General features: G+C 38.5%; 1 protein-coding gene across 3 annotated transcripts in view; it reads left to right on the top strand.

Annotated features, from left to right (window-relative positions):
* GRB10 (growth factor receptor bound protein 10) overlaps window positions 1-17291 on the top strand; it is a 282686-nt gene that overhangs the window by 111796 nt on the left and 153599 nt on the right. For all 3 annotated transcript variants that reach the window (XM_069083706.1, XM_069083708.1, XM_069083707.1), the window contains one exon: window positions 10278-10371. In XM_069083706.1, coding sequence (XP_068939807.1) covers window positions 10278-10371 — 94 coding nt within the window. The remainder of the gene's footprint in view (window positions 1-10277; window positions 10372-17291) is intronic.

Below are 17291 nucleotides of genomic sequence, written 5' to 3'. Positions count from 1 at the left end.
CTCTTCTTCCTCCCTCTCCCTCTTCTTCTTCCTCTTCCCCCCCCCGATTGCTAGATCAGCAACATCCTGTATACGGAGTTTGTCAGGTACTTTGATGAAATCTGGGTAAATCCTCTCCTGTTATTCTTGCAGAGAAGGTGGAGAGCTATAAGCTTGATGACAGTAGATTTAGGTAGATTTGGACCTGGGTGAGTGTCCTGTTCCAACTGGTTCTGTATCAGCTTGAAGGAAGGTCATTGACTCAGTGCCCTAGGCATCCGTGCTTGATCCCGTGTTGTAGTTTAGCATTTCTTATTAACACCCAACTCCACCTTGATTAAGGCATAGCTGGTTTCCTCCTCCAGTCTGCTGATGACCCAAAGCCAGAAGGAATGGATGACTCCATAATTGTCTCCACGGACTGGAATGTTGGGCCAAATCTAATAAGATGAAATTTAATGGGGATTAGATGTCAAATTCTTATATTTGCATGCAGGAAATAAGCTTTACAAATGCAAGATATGAATCAACAAGTATTTATCATGGGGCAAATGTTAAGGATGGTTAGTGGGGAGTTCATCTGGTGAAATCTAAGGTTTCAGTGGACTGCAAACTCCCTACAAGTCAACAGTGTGATATGGCAAGCCCTAAGAGCCGTGTTGACTTACGTAGACTGCATCAAGAGAAGCTGTTGGCTAAGGGAAATACTAGTTAGTCCTGTACTCAGCTCTGGTCAGAACATCTTTGTTCCATTGTGTTTAGTTCCGATCATTACAATATTTGGGGGGGGGGACACCGACAATTTGAAATTCCATGCTGCTGCTGAGTGCCCTTCTTCCATCTCCCCCTTTCCCTTTCTGCCTCTTCTTCCTCCCTCCTTCAAGATTTATAACTTGGAAATTACCTTCTTTTGCCACTAGATGTCATTCGGGCACAGATTTAAGGTTCTCAGTTTTCAAATTAATTAGGTGGAAAAAATTCTCTTCCTTTTGGGTAAATGTGATGTCTGTGTTTTTGAGACAACATATTCATGAAATTCTTTGGGCAAAGTTTAAAAATTATTGCTTTAACTTTGATGACCAACTACTAAATTCTTACCAGAAATTCCAGAAGTGGTACCAACCTGGGTCAGTTCATAACTCTGAAAGTACAGTGTGACATGACCATTCAGTAGTTTTGTCCTCAAAATTCCAAGTGCTCTGTGTGGTTCAGGGCTAACCGAATACAATTCAGAGGATACACCCTGGCTGTTGACATTTAAAAGGAAGTGATTCCATTCAACAGTGGGGAGTCAGTTTTAAACAACTTCATGTTAACAGAAACCATTAAAGCAGTAACAAAAGCTTCTTGATCATACATTTTTTTCCTTCGGTATTTATCAGGAGCTTCCTATATGTCATGTTACACAATCCAAAGCACTCAGAATACAGGAATGACAAATAACACATTTTCTATTTTGATAGTTTTATGGGCAAGGAAGGCAATCTGGGTAAAACATACCCAACATGAGATTATCCCAATGAAATCATTTTGCACTGGCATCAATTGTACATTATAAGCAAAGCCCATTATGAAGTTTTAAAACCTCGTTTTATCATCATTTGTTTACTTGTAACATTGCGCCTGTAGGAGTAACTGCTTCATGTAACATTTTTTTTTTGCCTGACATCAAGTTTTTGTGATGTTTGACAAGGTATACCTGTACAAGTTAGACTCTGATAAGGGTTTAAAAAAAGGACAGGAACAAGCCATGATAAATTCAGAAAGGAGAGATTATTTTTAACTTTATTCTTTGTTATTGTTATTTATTTGTATTTAGCTTTATTAGATGGTTGACTTTAAAGTGGAAGGAGGAAAACACAAAACTTTGTAGGATTGAAAAAGCAGACAACTTTAACATTTTTCTAGTCTAGGAAGAAAGAAGAAAAGGTGAAAACTAGTTCTTTGCACAAAAATACTTTTGTCTTTTATGGTTACTTGATAAATATTTTTAAAATTTATTCCATTTTTTAAAAGTATGGAAAATATTTATAATGAAAAGTTAACCAAAAATTCAAAGAGTATACTTACTGTGGATTTGTTAATTTTTAAAAATCTGAAAAGTTAACCAAAAATTCAAAGAATATACTTACTGTGGATTTGTTAATTTTTAAAAATCTACCATGACTAATTTTGTTTTGGTTAACAATGATTATTGTTTTCTATACATATAATGCAAGAAGTATTCCAGTAGGGATTACCTTTTGAGTTAGAAATGGTTCATTTCTTTTTTTTTTTTCACAAATAATTGAGTTATTTAATCTTTGTAAATGCAATGACTCAGTCATTTAGTTTCCTAATGTAGGTGCAAAATGTGCTCAGAAAAAAATTTTTCTAAATCATAAAAAAATGCTTAGAAATATGGAATAACCAAACCACTAAGTTAAGCATCTGTTCAGTTTCTACTATATATGGTTCACCATAGCAGGTTGTGATTACACCTGCCTTCAAGGAACTTTTTCTACTGAGGAATATCATAGGTAACCATAAGCAAATAAAGCAAATTGAATGAGGGAGCAAAAACTTAATTCTTAGGAAGGATTAGGAAAAGCTTCACTTTGGGGTGTAATAGGGGGTGGTTCACCTGATCTTGCTCTTAATAGGCTGAGGAAGGGGAGAAGTCATTTGAGGTGAATGGGATGCTCACCTTGTGCAAAGGCACAGGGTGGGAGAAAAGATGCTGAGTTAGAGAAATAGCTAGGAGGTCTGTTTGGCGAGAATTTAGAGTGTATTAAAATGAGTAGCATCAGATGAATCTGAAAAAAAAATGAACTAGAACCAGATTGTGCAGGTCTTTAAATACCAAGACGAAAAGTTGGTGTTTTTATCTTGGGGGCAGTAGGGAGCCATTGAAGATTTCTGAGTAAGGGAGTGGCATGAACAGAGTTGATCTCTAGGAATACTTTCCCCTAAGCACCACAGGAATCATCAATTCAACTCCTCCATTTTATATGTTATGGAAGCAGGCCCAGAGAAGTTAAAGACTTGAGGCCACACAAAGAGTGTGGGCACTGGATTTGAAACAGGACCTGGCTACTGATCGGAGCATTACTATTTACTGTTTGAGTGACTTGAGGCAAGTCAGTTTGCTTCTTCATCTGTAAAATGAAGACTATGTCTAGAAGTTCTCCAAGTTCCTTAGAACATGTAAAGATGGAGGGGACTCTAGAAATCATTTAGCTCTCTTTTACAGATGAGTAAGCTGAGTCCTAGAATGGTTGAATGATCTGGTCAAGATTACTTGGGAAGTAACTGACAGTGGCAGGATTTGAACCCAGGTTCTCTAATTCTAAAATTTTTTCTGTTTTCTGTGTCATGCCTAGTGTTGGATTATGGGAAATGAAATGATGAAGCTATATTCTGCAAGGGTTCTAGGATTATAGGTTTGGAGTTAGAAGTGGATAGAACACTGGACCTGGCATTAGGAAAATCAGAGTTCAAATCTGACCTTAGATACTTGCTGCCTTTGTCTGCCTCAGTTTCCTCATGTATAAATCAGGGATAATAATGGCACCGACTTTCCAGGGTTGTTTTTGAGGATAAAAAGAGATAACATCTGTGAAGGTTTTGCAAACCTTAAAGCTATGATGATATGAGACAGCTAGGGGGTAAAATGAATAGAGCCCTGGGTCCTGGAGTCAAGAAGATCTGAGTTCAAGTCCAGACTCAGACACTTACTAACTGTCTGACCCTGGACAAGTCACTTAACCTCTGGCTACCCCTCAGTGTCCTCATCTGTAATCTGGACATAATAGTGACAGCTACCCGCTGGGGTTGTTGTGAGTGAAGTGTTTCACACAGTACCTGGCATCTAGTAATGCTCTATAAATGTTAGCTAGGATGATGGAGGTGATGATGATGATGATGATGATGATGTTGTCAGTGGCCAGCCTTCTCATTTTGTACATGAATAAATAGAGACCCAGAGAGGCCAGGAAGTGAAAGATCCAGGACATCAGGCTGGGTCCTTTTAACTCCAGATGGAATGCTCATCTTGTCCTATCATATTTCCTCTTAGGAGCTAACTCCGGAAGCTGAAAAGGCTCTGCTATATCTCCTTTTCTCCAGAAGGAACTGAATGCTTTGTTTCATTCTGGATGAAATCTGTGCCACCCAAACTCATCAAGAGAGAAGGCACTTCAGAAGTCCTAAAGGCAGGAGAAGAAGCCCTTATTTTTTTTTTCTTCCTAAAAAGATGGCTTTGAAACCAAAGATGATTCTGTCCTGGCTTCTTTCAGACCCAAACAAGCTGCCAGATAAAGACCGTCACTTTAAAAGGATCCCAAGTTATAACAATAACACAACTTTTAACCTTGCCCCAGTGTCCACTTTTTGATTCTTTGGCCCCTGGCGAGGGGCCATAATTTGTCTTGGAACCAAGATCTTATATAAATAGCTGTACTTAACCTTCCAGGCATTGTGAGGAATCTTTTCAGTGACATAGGAACCACATTTTTCTCCTTGTGGCCCCAGACTGCTTTGAAAGACATGCCTTTGTTACATCAATCCCACCTTCAAAACAAAACAATATGATTCCCCTTTCCTGATTTTTCAAGATGATACTTCTGGAGCACAGCTCATGGCAGCTGATCAAAAGCCTTTTAGAACAGCCCTTTTGGAGAAGATAGTTGAAAAACAGTGCAGAGTAGTGGGAAAAAAATGGTTCAGCCATTTCCCTTCAGGGGAAACCTGGATTCAGGTCCAGCTTCTGTGGGTATATCTCAGCGGTGGGATGGTGGGCAAGGCCCTTAATCTGTCAGTGCTCCCAGCATTCACCTAAGACACTTAAAAGTTAATCTGCAACCGAGAACTTGCTGACCTTCATCTCTGGAGTGTGTTTCCCTTACTGATGAAATCATAGGTGTGGTCTGGAAAAAAAAAAAAGTTGTGTTTATAGACAAATTAGGAATTCGTCATACCTCTTACATAGAATTCCAGAATAATTTGCCATATCAACCTCTTTGGTCTTTGACGATCCCTTAGGGAAATTTGGTTGAACTTTCAAAATGAATTAGTGTGGGTTTGAACATCTTGAGGGAAGTAAAAGTTTCTGGAAAAATATGGTTTATAATCTGGGTCAGGAAGGGGTGGTGGAGCTAATTTGTCCCTAACTTGATCTGGCATGTGTCATTGAAGCTAATGCACCATACGTTATCTTTTTGGAAGGTAATGTCGCTTGGTGGAGTGGGTACTTGACCTGGATTTGGGATGGCCTGAGTTCAAATCCGACCTCCAGTATTTGCTTTTTATGGGATGGTGTTACTGAAATTTCCTGATCTCAGTTTCCTCCTCAGTAAAATGGGGATAATGGCTGTACCTGCCTCACTGGGTGGCTTTGTTATTCAAATAGAATGAAGTGGAATGGAAATGCATTTCGTATTTAGTGTTTGCTGAACACTGCTAAACTAGATAGACCCTGCTCTCAAGGTGTTAATGTTATTATTAGGAGACATAATACATAAAGGAGAGTTCAGCTTCGTATGAGACAAGTAGAAGGAAAGGCCAAGTGGCCATTAGAATTTAGAGGGCAAAGCAGCAGGGAAAAGACAAGACCCCATGCTACCTCACCAGGGTGGGAGTGTAGTGGGTCTCTTAGCACATCTTAAAGTAGCTGTAATTATGGTATTATGATATTTGCTTTATTTCTTTAATTATGTTATTACACATTAATTCTTGCTGTTGTCAATATTCCTTCTTCTCTAGCATCTCCAACTACTTCTGAGTCACTGAGCTGAGAAATAAGTTAACTAAAATTATTAGAATTTTGTGTAAAGTAAGAATAAATAGGCTCTAAGTAAATGATGTTATAAGAACTACCTCTAAGGTAAATGCATGAACTTTAGTGCTTGGACTTTATGACACTTGCTTTGCTTGTTCAGAGACCTTTTTTGCTTACCTTCCTAGTTTTCACTGTATTCTTGATAATTAAGCTCTCCAGATAAGTGAACTCTAGATAAGGAACGTCCTTTTGTACAGAAAGATATTAGTTGTCTCTATATATCCATTCTGGGCATGAGACAGGCCTGGAGGTCAGAGTAAACATTAGGCAAGTCCAGGACCTACTTGATTCCTACTTGTACATGAATTCTTACTTATCCCAAGACATCTTCTGGATTGGATTGGAACACAGCAGCCTCAGAATGGCTTATAGGTATGTGGATTATTGGATTGTGGACCAGGATCTTGGAACTCTTAATACCTATAGTTAATACAGACTCCTCTGTTTCAAATTTAAAATCCTTCAAGGCTGAGATACAACTTGCTTTTATAGCTTTGTTACAAATTACTCCCCTTTACATCTTCTTTAATCCAGCCCAACTGGCAGCCTTGCTGATCCTCAGATGTCGCTTTACATATCCCACCTCCACGCCTTTGCCCAAGCCTTCCTTCTTGCCTGGAATGTACTCTCTCCTTACCACATGTCTCCCCCCAACACCCCACCCCACTCCAGTCAAACATTTATTTTTTTTCTTCTTCTGTCCCACCCCAGAAAAAGAATGATTGGAATAAATAAGTGAAGTTTTTGCAGGATTACCTAGCATATTCCACATGAACCTCCCCCAAACCCCATGTAACATCCCAGTGTGTGGTGTGTCTTGTGAGTATTATGTTCCCCACTTGACAGATGATAGGCTTTCACTCAGAGAAGTCGAGGAATTTGCTTGAGGTCACTCAGCTAGTGCATAGCAGAGCCAAGAGTAGACCCCAGATATTGCAACTTCTGTTCCAGTGGTTCCTGCTTACTGTGTTGCCTTTCCTCATGTGCTGCTGCTAGGTGATCACAGACACTAGCTGTGTGACCTTAGACAAGTCACTTAATATTTTTAATTAATTCACAATAATAATTAAGTTTTTTTTATTTTAAAATTAAATTAATTTAAATTTAAAAAATTAACTTAATTAATTAACTTAATAATTATCTATGCCTCATTTTCCTCATTTATAAAATGCAAATGATAATAATTCCTACTTTTTGCTGGATTGTTGTGTGGATCAAAGATAACATGTACAGTACTCTTCCAACCTTAAAGTTCTATATAAATACTAAATGACATTATTAATTAATATTATTGCTCCTTTAAAATTTTTGATCAGTGCATATACCAATAATAATTTTAAAAATTTTTTTGCATCCCCTTAAAATAAGGACATTTTGCCTCCAGTTTTGATCTTTATCCAGAGTCATCTTTGAGGCATTGTATGTCTTCATATGTTGGTGAGCCAATTCAACTCTACATTGTCCTTGAATCATTTCACCAATTGTATCTGGCCAAGCTGCCACCTTGGATCCCTCCTGCCATTCTCACATGTGGTGCTGAATGAAAATGCGACTATCATGCGACCATTCTGACTGGTTCCACTATAAACTGATGTTACACAACCTCAACTGGGTCCTCACTGCTGCTAGGCAATCCTGCTAGACCTCCATCATCAATTCACTAAAACCACTCTCCACAAAAGCTCTTCTAAATATTTTCTTCTCTCCTCAAATCTCTCATGGCTCCCCATCCCCTCATTCTCTGAGCAACTTGCCTTACATTTTATAGGAAAAAAAAAACACCTGAGTCCATCCCATCAGCTCCCTCTTTTCTCCTCGTCTCCATCTTCTATCACTCATATGTCTTCTGCCGCCATCTCCTTCTCCGTGAACCCTGTCTCACAGCATGAGGTTGCTTTATGCTTTAACATGGCTGACCTGTCTTCCTACTCAAGTAATCCCATTTCCTTCTGCCTCTTTCAGAAGATTGTCCCTTCAGTCATCCACACTCATCAGTTCTTTTCAGTCTCTCCCTGGCAACAGGCTCATTCCCTTCTGTCTACAAACATGCCTATGTCTCCCCTGTCTAGAAAAAGCCCTTACTTCCATCCCTAATAACTTGTGTCCTAAATCCTAATCTCTTTTGTCTTTGTGGCTAACTCCTTGAAAAGACCATTCACAACAGGTTATTCTACTGTCTCTCCTCTCGTTCTCTTCTTAACCTCTTACAGTCTGGCTTCCAGCTTTGTCCTATCACCAAAACTGCTCTTCCCAGTTACCAGTGGTCCCTTTATTTCCACATTGATGGCCTTTTCTCAATCCTCATTCTCTTCTGCTCTCGGCAGCCAGTGACACCATTGATCACCCTCTCCTCCATGATACTCTCTCTTCTCCTTAGGTTTTTGGGATACCACTTTCACTTGGTTCTCCTCCTACCTAGCTGACCACTCCTTCTCTGTCTCACATACAACATGCCCTGTAGCTTCCGGTCTCCCACAGTGCTCTATCTTGAGCCCTCTTCTTCTCTGCTCCCTTTGCATTATTTCACTTGGTGATTTCATCAGCTAACATGGATTTAATTACCATCTATATGCTGATGATTCTCAGGTCTACCTATCCTGCCCCAACCTCTCTGCTGACTTCCAGTCTGCCTTTCAGACAGCCTGATCTGTATGTCCAGTAGACATCTTAAACTCAGTATGTCCAAAACAGAACTCATTATCTTTCTTGCTAACCCTTCTCCTCCTCCTCCCTTCCCTAAACCTGCAACACCATCCTCCCGGTTCTTCAGGCTTGAAACCTAGGTATCATTCCCCTGCTCCTCACTGTTGGTCATCTTCAGTTCTGTCCCCTATCTGTCCTATTTCTTTTACCCAACCTACTGCCAAGGCCTGCCTTTTACCTTTTCAACATCTATTGAACATGCTTCCTTCTCTCCTCTGACACAGTTACCGCTCTGGTGCAGACCCTCATCACCTCCCACCTGAACTATTGTAATGATGTTCTGGTGGGTCGGCCTGCCTCAAATTTCTCCCCACTCCAATTAATCCTCCATCCAGCCACTAAAGCACAGGTCCAACCATGACCTTCCCATATCCAAGAAATTCTAGTGGCTCCCTGTCACATCTAGGATCCAGTGCAAAGTGTTCTGTTGAGCCTTCAAAGCTCTTCATAGCTTAGCCCTTTCCTACCTTCTAGACTTCTATCCTACTCCCCAAAGCATACCCTTTGATCCAGTGACGGTGGCATCTTTCGTCTTCCATCTCCTGATTTGGGCATTTTATTTGGCTGTCCCCTACGTGCCTGGAACACTCTCTCTTCTCTTCCCAGGCTTCAGATCTCCTTGGCTTCCTTAATGTTCCAACTGAAATCTACAGGAAGCCTTCCCTAGCCCCTCTTAATTCTGATGCCTTCCCCCAGTTAATTATTTCCTATTTATCCTGTATGTAGCTTGTTTGCCTATATTTGTTTGCTTGTTTTCTCCTCCATTAGATTCTAAACTCCTTGATGGAAAAGACTGTCGTTTTCTTCTTTTTGTATCTCTGGCATTTAGCTTATTGCCCAGAATATAGTAGGCACTTAATAAATATTGATTGATTGAATAATAGATTATAAGATTTGGTAAATGAAATTTCTGAACTTTTGTTAAAGAAACTCTTTATGACTACTTTCACTAGAAAGTAGGACTAGGTGGAAGAAGTTACTCTAAATTATCTATGGTCATTATAGAAGACTCATGTGCTGTATGAAATTAGAAAGTAGAAATGAGAGTGCAAGGCAGTAGCCAGGCAGACCAAAGCAGCTTCTGAATACCTGCTGTTTTAGTACAGTATTTGCTTCATCGCCATTGTTGATTTTAGGCTTTTCTTTATGCTGTTCCCTATGCCCAGCAGGCCCATTCTTGCCTTCTTTGCCTGTTGGATTCAAACACAAGTAGTAATTCTTTTAAAATGTCCATTCAAGAAAACCATTTGTGCCAGAAAAAGTAGTTCATGTTTATTCTAGCACCCTTGAGAAATCAGTTCTACCAACAATGTCTACTTGGACTCTGAGAACCTGAGTTCAAATTCACCTTTGATGATTATTATCTGTGTGACTTTGGGCATATCACCTAAGCTCTCTGACCCTAAGTTTCTTCATCTATACAATAAGGAGTTTGGATTAAGTTCTCTTCTCATTCTAAAATAATCAGAATTCTATGCCTAATGTCATTTTATACTTGGTATCTCATCAGTCGGAGTATTATAAAGATGATTGATGGGTAGGCCACAATCTTTGTTGTTTGTAAGAAGATTTCAAGAGAATGAGAACTAGGTCGCCAACACATTAGAGGAATTCTCTATGATGGACTTAAGGGGACAATGAGTCCTTATAGGTATGTTTGAAGTTGCAGTTTGCAACATTATGAGACCATAGATCTGTATGTTGGAGATCTCACACAGTGCCTAGACCTTATAGTTCCTGGACAATGTGAAAATCATGGCTTTTCTGATTTTTTTAGGACAAGGTGGATCAGACTTCTACTCACGGTCAGAGCGAACTAGTGGAACCTGGATTCCAAGAGCAAGCTACCCGAGTCGCCTTAAGTCACCAAGGTAAGACTTAGCGAAAAGTGGGCCATGGGAAATAGATATAGGTGTTCTATTTCAACCTGTAACCTCAGGGGGGAAAAAACCCAACCCAGTCAGTACTGTTTCTTCTCAAAATTAAAATGGCTGTTTTAAGCAATAATAACAAAATTAAGGTATTACCTTTTGTCTAGTAAATACTCTAAAAAGGAAATGTTCTTATGAGTAAATCTGAATCTTGCCACATATTTTAGTCAGTTGCTGGCTTAGAACAGAAATGCAGAAGGTATAGGAAGAATCCATTTTGAAATCTAAGTTGTAAGTGTGTTGTAGGCAGGGATTCTGTAGAAGCATCTCCAAATTCCAAACTCTTGCCTTACAAATGGTATCTATGTACAAATCACTGTTGTCATTCTTTACCTTCCTACTTACCTCCTACCATTGGAATTCCTACTAATGAAATTTCATAAGATTACAGTATTTTATGCCTGGAAGTGACCTTAAAGGTTATCTAAGCCAAGGCCTTCATTTTTTTTTTTCAGATGAAGAAATTGAGGCCTTCAAGGCCACGTGCCTAGTATAATAACAGACTCCTAACAGACTTCCTACCTGTACTTGATCTCCTCACTAAACTGTCTTTTAGAGAGATACAAGACTTACCTTTCTTTTGTACAGATTTGAGCTTGGCACATTCTTGCTCAAAACTCTTCAGCGATTCCTTATTGTGTATCAAGGTCAATATTCTGTTAGTTGGCATTTACAGTGTTCCATAAGCTAGACTTCTCCTTTCCAGGTTTAGCTGATATAACTCCTCATTCACAAACTCTAAGCCACAGTCAGATTTGACTACCTACTGCCCATGTATGTTGTTTCTTTAGTTGCCATTATTACTTTTATATTTTTGTTTATGCTGTTCCCCTATGCCTGTCATACACACCTCTGCCTTCTTTACCTGTTGCATATAAACTGATGAATTCTTTAAAATCCACCTGGAATGTTACCTCCTCCAAGAAGCTTTCCCTGATAGCTTTTGTTGGTAATTACCTTTTCTCTCGTGGCACCACAAAACACTTCATACCTCTCTTATCATGTCTTGTTTAGCTATTTACAAATGTATTATCCTCCCACTAGATGATAAATTCTGTGAAGGAAGGGACTAGATCTTAATATGAACTTCATATATCTTTTCATAATGTTCTTAATATTGAAAATAGGTACTTGATAAATATTTGTTGAATTTTTTAAAGTCATTTTTCTAGTCAGTTGCTGAACTGGGACGGAGCACTTGTCTCCTGACTCTCAATTTAGTGTTTTCCTATATCATGGATTAAATATTCTTTTAATAGCCTAGGAATCTAAACACCATTTAAGACACTTTTATGGAAGAGAAGACAACACATCTATATGAGGAATACTTTCTTAAAAAAAGAATTGGCACATGCTAGAAATGGTTATAATAATGACTGGTTTGATGATAATGGCTATTACTACCACCACCACCAATTATTACTGTATTATTGTTTTATTATAGCTAGCACTTATATAGTGCTTTTAGATTTTCTTTCTACGTATTATCTCATTTGACCCACATAATATGGTAGAATGAAATTGACTACCTTTTAACAGACACAAAAAACTAGTTATTGATTTGGGAGTTATCTTTGATTTGGCTATCTGTGCAGTTAGATAGTCATCTTGATGTAGAACAAAATTTATAACGAATGAGAAGAAAAAATAGTAATGAGAAAAGATATGGTACAATTGAGATGACTTACTCTGAATTATTTAAATAAACTATTGAAAAATTAAAAGTAGGAAATATTAAAAAAGACATTGACATTGATTATAATAATTTCACCCAGAAGTAAAGCCAAAGCAAATTAGTTGCTACAACAGGCAAACCCAAAGAACCCAGAAAGTGCCTTAGTCAGCAAACATTTGCCTTATTTGCCAAATGGAGAGAGATGTCAGCCAAAGGCAATACTGGGTTAGAACATAAACTTGTCTGTAAACTCTTAAGAAGGTTGATGGATGATTGTGAGCAGTATCATCTCATAAAGCGGGGAAAAGCAGTGGAGGGTAAAACCAGTTTAAAGAAAGTTTGGCAAGATATTCAGCTTTGCAGAGTCATTTTTAAAGGCATTCAAGTATGAAAATGAAGAGTACTGCAAACAGAATAAAAGTGGAAAAGATTTGCAAAAAAAAAAATCATTTAAACAAACTTTTCTTCTTTAAGGACAATGGAACCACCATACTTAGACCCTAGCAATCACAATCCCTGAGGGGCTTGTAGAGGGGGAGAAATGGTACCAAAGGGAAAAAAAAAACAACACACCAAAAAACAAAAACAGCCAGACTGGGTCAGTTTACATAGAGTAGGAACTGCATCCTGGAGACAAATGCAATTACAAAGGCATTGAAGGACTGACATATAAGGAAATCTGAGGGAGGAGAAGGTATCATATTAATGTAAAAAATATTGAACCTTATTAATATGAAAAAAGTAATAAAAGGAGTATCATTAACTCCTATCCTTTACACCCATTCTTCATCTATACAAAATCTTTATAGTAGTCATTTATATATGAACTAAATGTACCCTGAATGAGGGAATTGGTAGGGAATAAGCAGGTTTTCTTTCACAAATGTTATATAACTGTAGCACATCTCACAATTGACTGAAGGTCCCAGAAGATTACTTTATATCGATTACAGAAAAGCATTTGCTTTGGTAGAACAGAACATTGCCTTACGGGCTCTATACAAGGCATATATCAGAATCAAAACTAAACCCCATTCAGTGACTCCCAATTTTAAATGAGGACCTAAAATAGGGTGATATATGCTTGGCAAAAGCATTTCCCTTTGTGGTAGAGGAGATCTAACACAGAGTCCAGGTCAAGGAAGGCACCTTTATGATTTGTGAGAGTGTGTAGATACTTGTTTGTTGAGGACATTGTGTTTGATTGCATCAAGTCCCAAGACACTGTAGAGTTTCCTGGAAGATTTGTAATCCCTCAGAGTAGTTTAGACTACCTCTCAATACAAGATGGACTAAATGGAAGAAGAGTATCTATTGACCAGATTTCTACTTGCACCTGAATGGATACCTAGTAGGACTTGTCCAATAAGTGTATGTAGCTGGGACAGATGATATGTAGCTGGGGAATCAGAATTGGAAAGAAGTAACGGAGAGAACTAAAACACTTTTACTTACAAACTAAAGCACTTCTACCTTCCCAGCTTTTGATAGAAACTTTTCACTAGTATTATATGATTATGAGAACAGGAACACCATTGTCTCCTCCAAAGATCTAAAGCTAAATATTACACTGAGGCAAAGGAAAGGTACAAGGTGGATGTGAACAGGTTACAACCAGTGAAGAACCCTTAAAAAGAAAAGAGGCTCTCATCAAAGAATGGTACAATAGAAAGAGAAGATGGTCTTTGGTGAGAGCAATAGATAGGAAATGGATGGCCAGAGTGCTACCTCGGAACAAGTGAGGAAGGCCTCCAGAATCTTGGGTACAGAATCCTCTGTACTGAATTTTCGGATGATGCTTACAAGAATGGCATAGAATAGGCAGACTTGGACAGATTTGGGGCTGCATCGTTGGAGGAAACTTCTGAATGGATGAAATCATACATTCATTTGCATATTTGAATATTTCTCTAGGGAAATGTGTTCTGAGTTCCAGATAAACCTTTGAGATATCCATCATCTTTCATTATATACCCCACAATGCCCAGTAAAATGTACATAGGTGTTCCAAAATATTTTTTATTCTGTATGAATTAATCATAAGTAAACTAAACCAAGGAAGAGAAACACCATTGGTGGTAATTTTAATGTGCTATTTGCAATGGCTGCTTCTAACAGTAGAGATCAATTCATTAGTTCATTCATCGATTGAACAAACATTGTGTGCCTGTGATGTTCAGGGTGGCACACTGTGTTGGTTTCTGGTGATATAAATACAAAAAAAATCCAATGTCCCTGTATTCAGATAGTTTGTATTTTGATATGGGATACAACAGAAGAAAAAGTTGCAGGTTCATTTTAAGGAGAGAAAGCACATTAACAGCTATGGAGGGATCAGGAAAGTCTTAGATGTATAGTAGATGTCACCTGATCCAAGTCCAGTTTTTTTTGGACCATGCTATATTCTCAACATGAGAGCAGGTAAAGTGGGAATATATTTCCACAATGGAAATGTGGATTAGGTTTTCGTGATGTCGAGTCTAGCCAATAGAGTATAGTCTAAGGGTTTATGTGGAATTGTCACAATGAAAATAATATCATTCAGTACATTTAATGTGAAACCACAGGGAAGCTGACCTTCAGAATGAGAGGATGCATTTATGCAAAATTAGAAATGGTAGTACAAGTTTTAGGGACTCAAGAGAAATGCACTTTATGGTCAAAATTCAGAGCTTGTTTTTTTGTACAAAAGGCAACAGTACCTTCTCTTTTTAAGTGTATTTTAATGGATATTTTAAGACCTTTTTCATGATTGTTTACTTTTTCTCTCTAATACGTACTGGCCTCGTGGCCCTGGACAAATCCCTTCACATCTTGTTATTCTTGGAAACTCTTAAAGATTATTATGTTTTAGAGCAAGTATAGTTGTGCATTGGTAAAGGGATTTTCCTCATCTAGGGCTTTCTTGTACAAAGAGGGTCACAGGTCCAATCCCTAGGTACCAAATCAGGATCTAAGAAAGAGGAAAAAGCAAAACTGGGAAGTAGTGGTCAACTCTCAGTTGTTAGCATACAAGGAGAGTAGCAGATATTTGCATAATTGCAAATGGCCAATGACCCAAAAGTCATTTTTATTTGATTTTGACACAACCCTGTTCTTATATATGAATATTGATATTCATATGTGTTGCTGAGTTTTCACTTCATGACCAGTAAACTGGAAAAGCAGACAAAAGACAGAAATAGTCAATTTTGGAGAGGTTGTGGAAAGTCACACACAGTAAAGTATTATTAGCAAAACTGTGAATTGTGACAACTCTCCCCTTCTGTTAACAAGGGAAGCGTGTTACATTAATGCCCAGGACAGGGAAAATGAGACCAAGACATTGGTGAAATTCCCCAGCAAGGCACGAAATCTTTTTTTTTTCTTTCCAAAGTCAACCTGAACTTTCCCTGCTAATGAAAGAATATCCAGTTTCCTCTTGTCTGCAGATGACATTAATTCAGCAGGCAGGTTTGTTTTGTTTTGTTTTTTTAACCCTGTCTCTCTTGGGTGGTGGCTGACAGGCAGGTGTGTCTTCTAAGTCTCCTCAGGGAGAGAAGATCATTTGACCAAAATGCAGCTCGGTTAGGGACTCTCCTAATTTCTGAGTCCTGAAAGAGCACGTTGTAAAAGCTGTTGGGTTCATTGACCCATGTGACCAGTGGCTAGCTGGCCATTTCTTTGCAATGCACCTGTTATTTAGAATGAAAGATTAACTGTGACTTTCCTTGACCTGTTACCTCTCTCTGGCAAAGAGGATTTATTGCTTTCACTTGATTAACTTGTTCCTAAAGTAAGCAGCTTATTCTTGTTTGACAGTTCCTAAAAAAGGTAGATCCTATTTCTGAGCATTATGCTGAATAAAGAGAATAATTTATCTCGGAAATGAGGGAGTTTTGGGTGTTGTGGCTACTCTCTTCACCATCATTGGAGCCTCTATAAGTTGACATGTCAGTGCGTATGGACTTCTTAATGTTGATACATTGGTGTGGCATCTCACCTCACCCTGAAACAAGGCATTCATTAACTAATTACAATATAACTCTTTATATAACATCCCAATTTTGTTCAGCACTTTTGCCCACCTGGGATGTTGCTGAGAATCAAGATGCAAGCTAGAGAAGCCCTTGAGAGGTTAGGATAGCTTAACATGATGTAGAAAGTAGTATTCCTGACTTGGAGGACCTGGGTTTTAATCCTGACCATTTGTGGCAGAGGGGCAAATCACTTAACCTAAAAAGGTCCTCAGGATGCTCACTGGTATAATTGAGGGGGTTGGAAGAGATGATCTCTAGGGTCTTTAAATCTGTCCTTGAAGCTCCTGGGCCTTCTTCCTCAGAGACTGTACACACTTATTTTCTACACTGTCCTAACCAGCTCAGCTTATGTGGTGCTTGAGCTTATGTTAGATTTAAAAAGGCAGGAAGGTTGCACAGTGGATAGAGCACCAGCCCCAGAATCAGGAGGACCTGAGTTCAAAGCCATCCTCGAACACTTCCTACCTATAGTTGTGTGGCTGTTCAAGTCACTTACTCCTGTTTACCTCAGTTCCTCATCTGTTAAAAAAAAAAGCTGGAGAAGTAAATGGCAAGCCACTTTACTATTTTTGCCAAGAAAATCCCAAATAGATCAGGAGGAATTGAACATGAATAGTTGACTAAACAACAAATTAGAAACATTGAATAGGTTTCCTACAGGTAAATTCTGTGACAACAGTGATAATTGACTATTGTCAGAAAAAGAAGACATGGGAAATGTACTAAAAAAAAAAAACCAATATAAAAAAACAGTATTCTTAGGTCATTTTGTGCAAAGGAAAACAGCCCTCTATTTCTCAGCAGTTCCAAAGGTATCATGTAGATAGAACAGAAAATAATTTCTTGATATGACAGTGGAAAAAATGCTGGATTTAGAGTCAGAAGCCAAAGCTCCAAATCCTGGTTCTTCCATTTACTACTGGTGTGACTTTGGCAAGTTATGTATGTTTTCTGGGTCTCAGTTTCCTCATCTGTAAAATGAGGGAGTTGTACTTGATGTCTGTCCCTTGCAGGTGTACGTTCTGTGATCTATATTTGTAAGGATAACTGAGTTATAATAATACCATTATGTATCTAATGCATTTTATAATTATCTCCATCCAACTAAGTTATTTTTACTGAAAAAAACAAAACAAAACTGGAACTTAAGGGAGTGAACTGTGAGC

This window comes from Petaurus breviceps, unplaced genomic scaffold (assembly GCF_028583685.1).
Source record: "Petaurus breviceps papuanus isolate PSGF00001 unplaced genomic scaffold, PetGlider_PUasm1.0 174, whole genome shotgun sequence".
NCBI classification, from domain to species: domain Eukaryota; kingdom Metazoa; phylum Chordata; class Mammalia; order Diprotodontia; family Petauridae; genus Petaurus; species Petaurus breviceps.
Note: the sequence above shows the minus strand (reverse complement) of the source record. Positions and strands in the feature narration are given on the sequence as shown.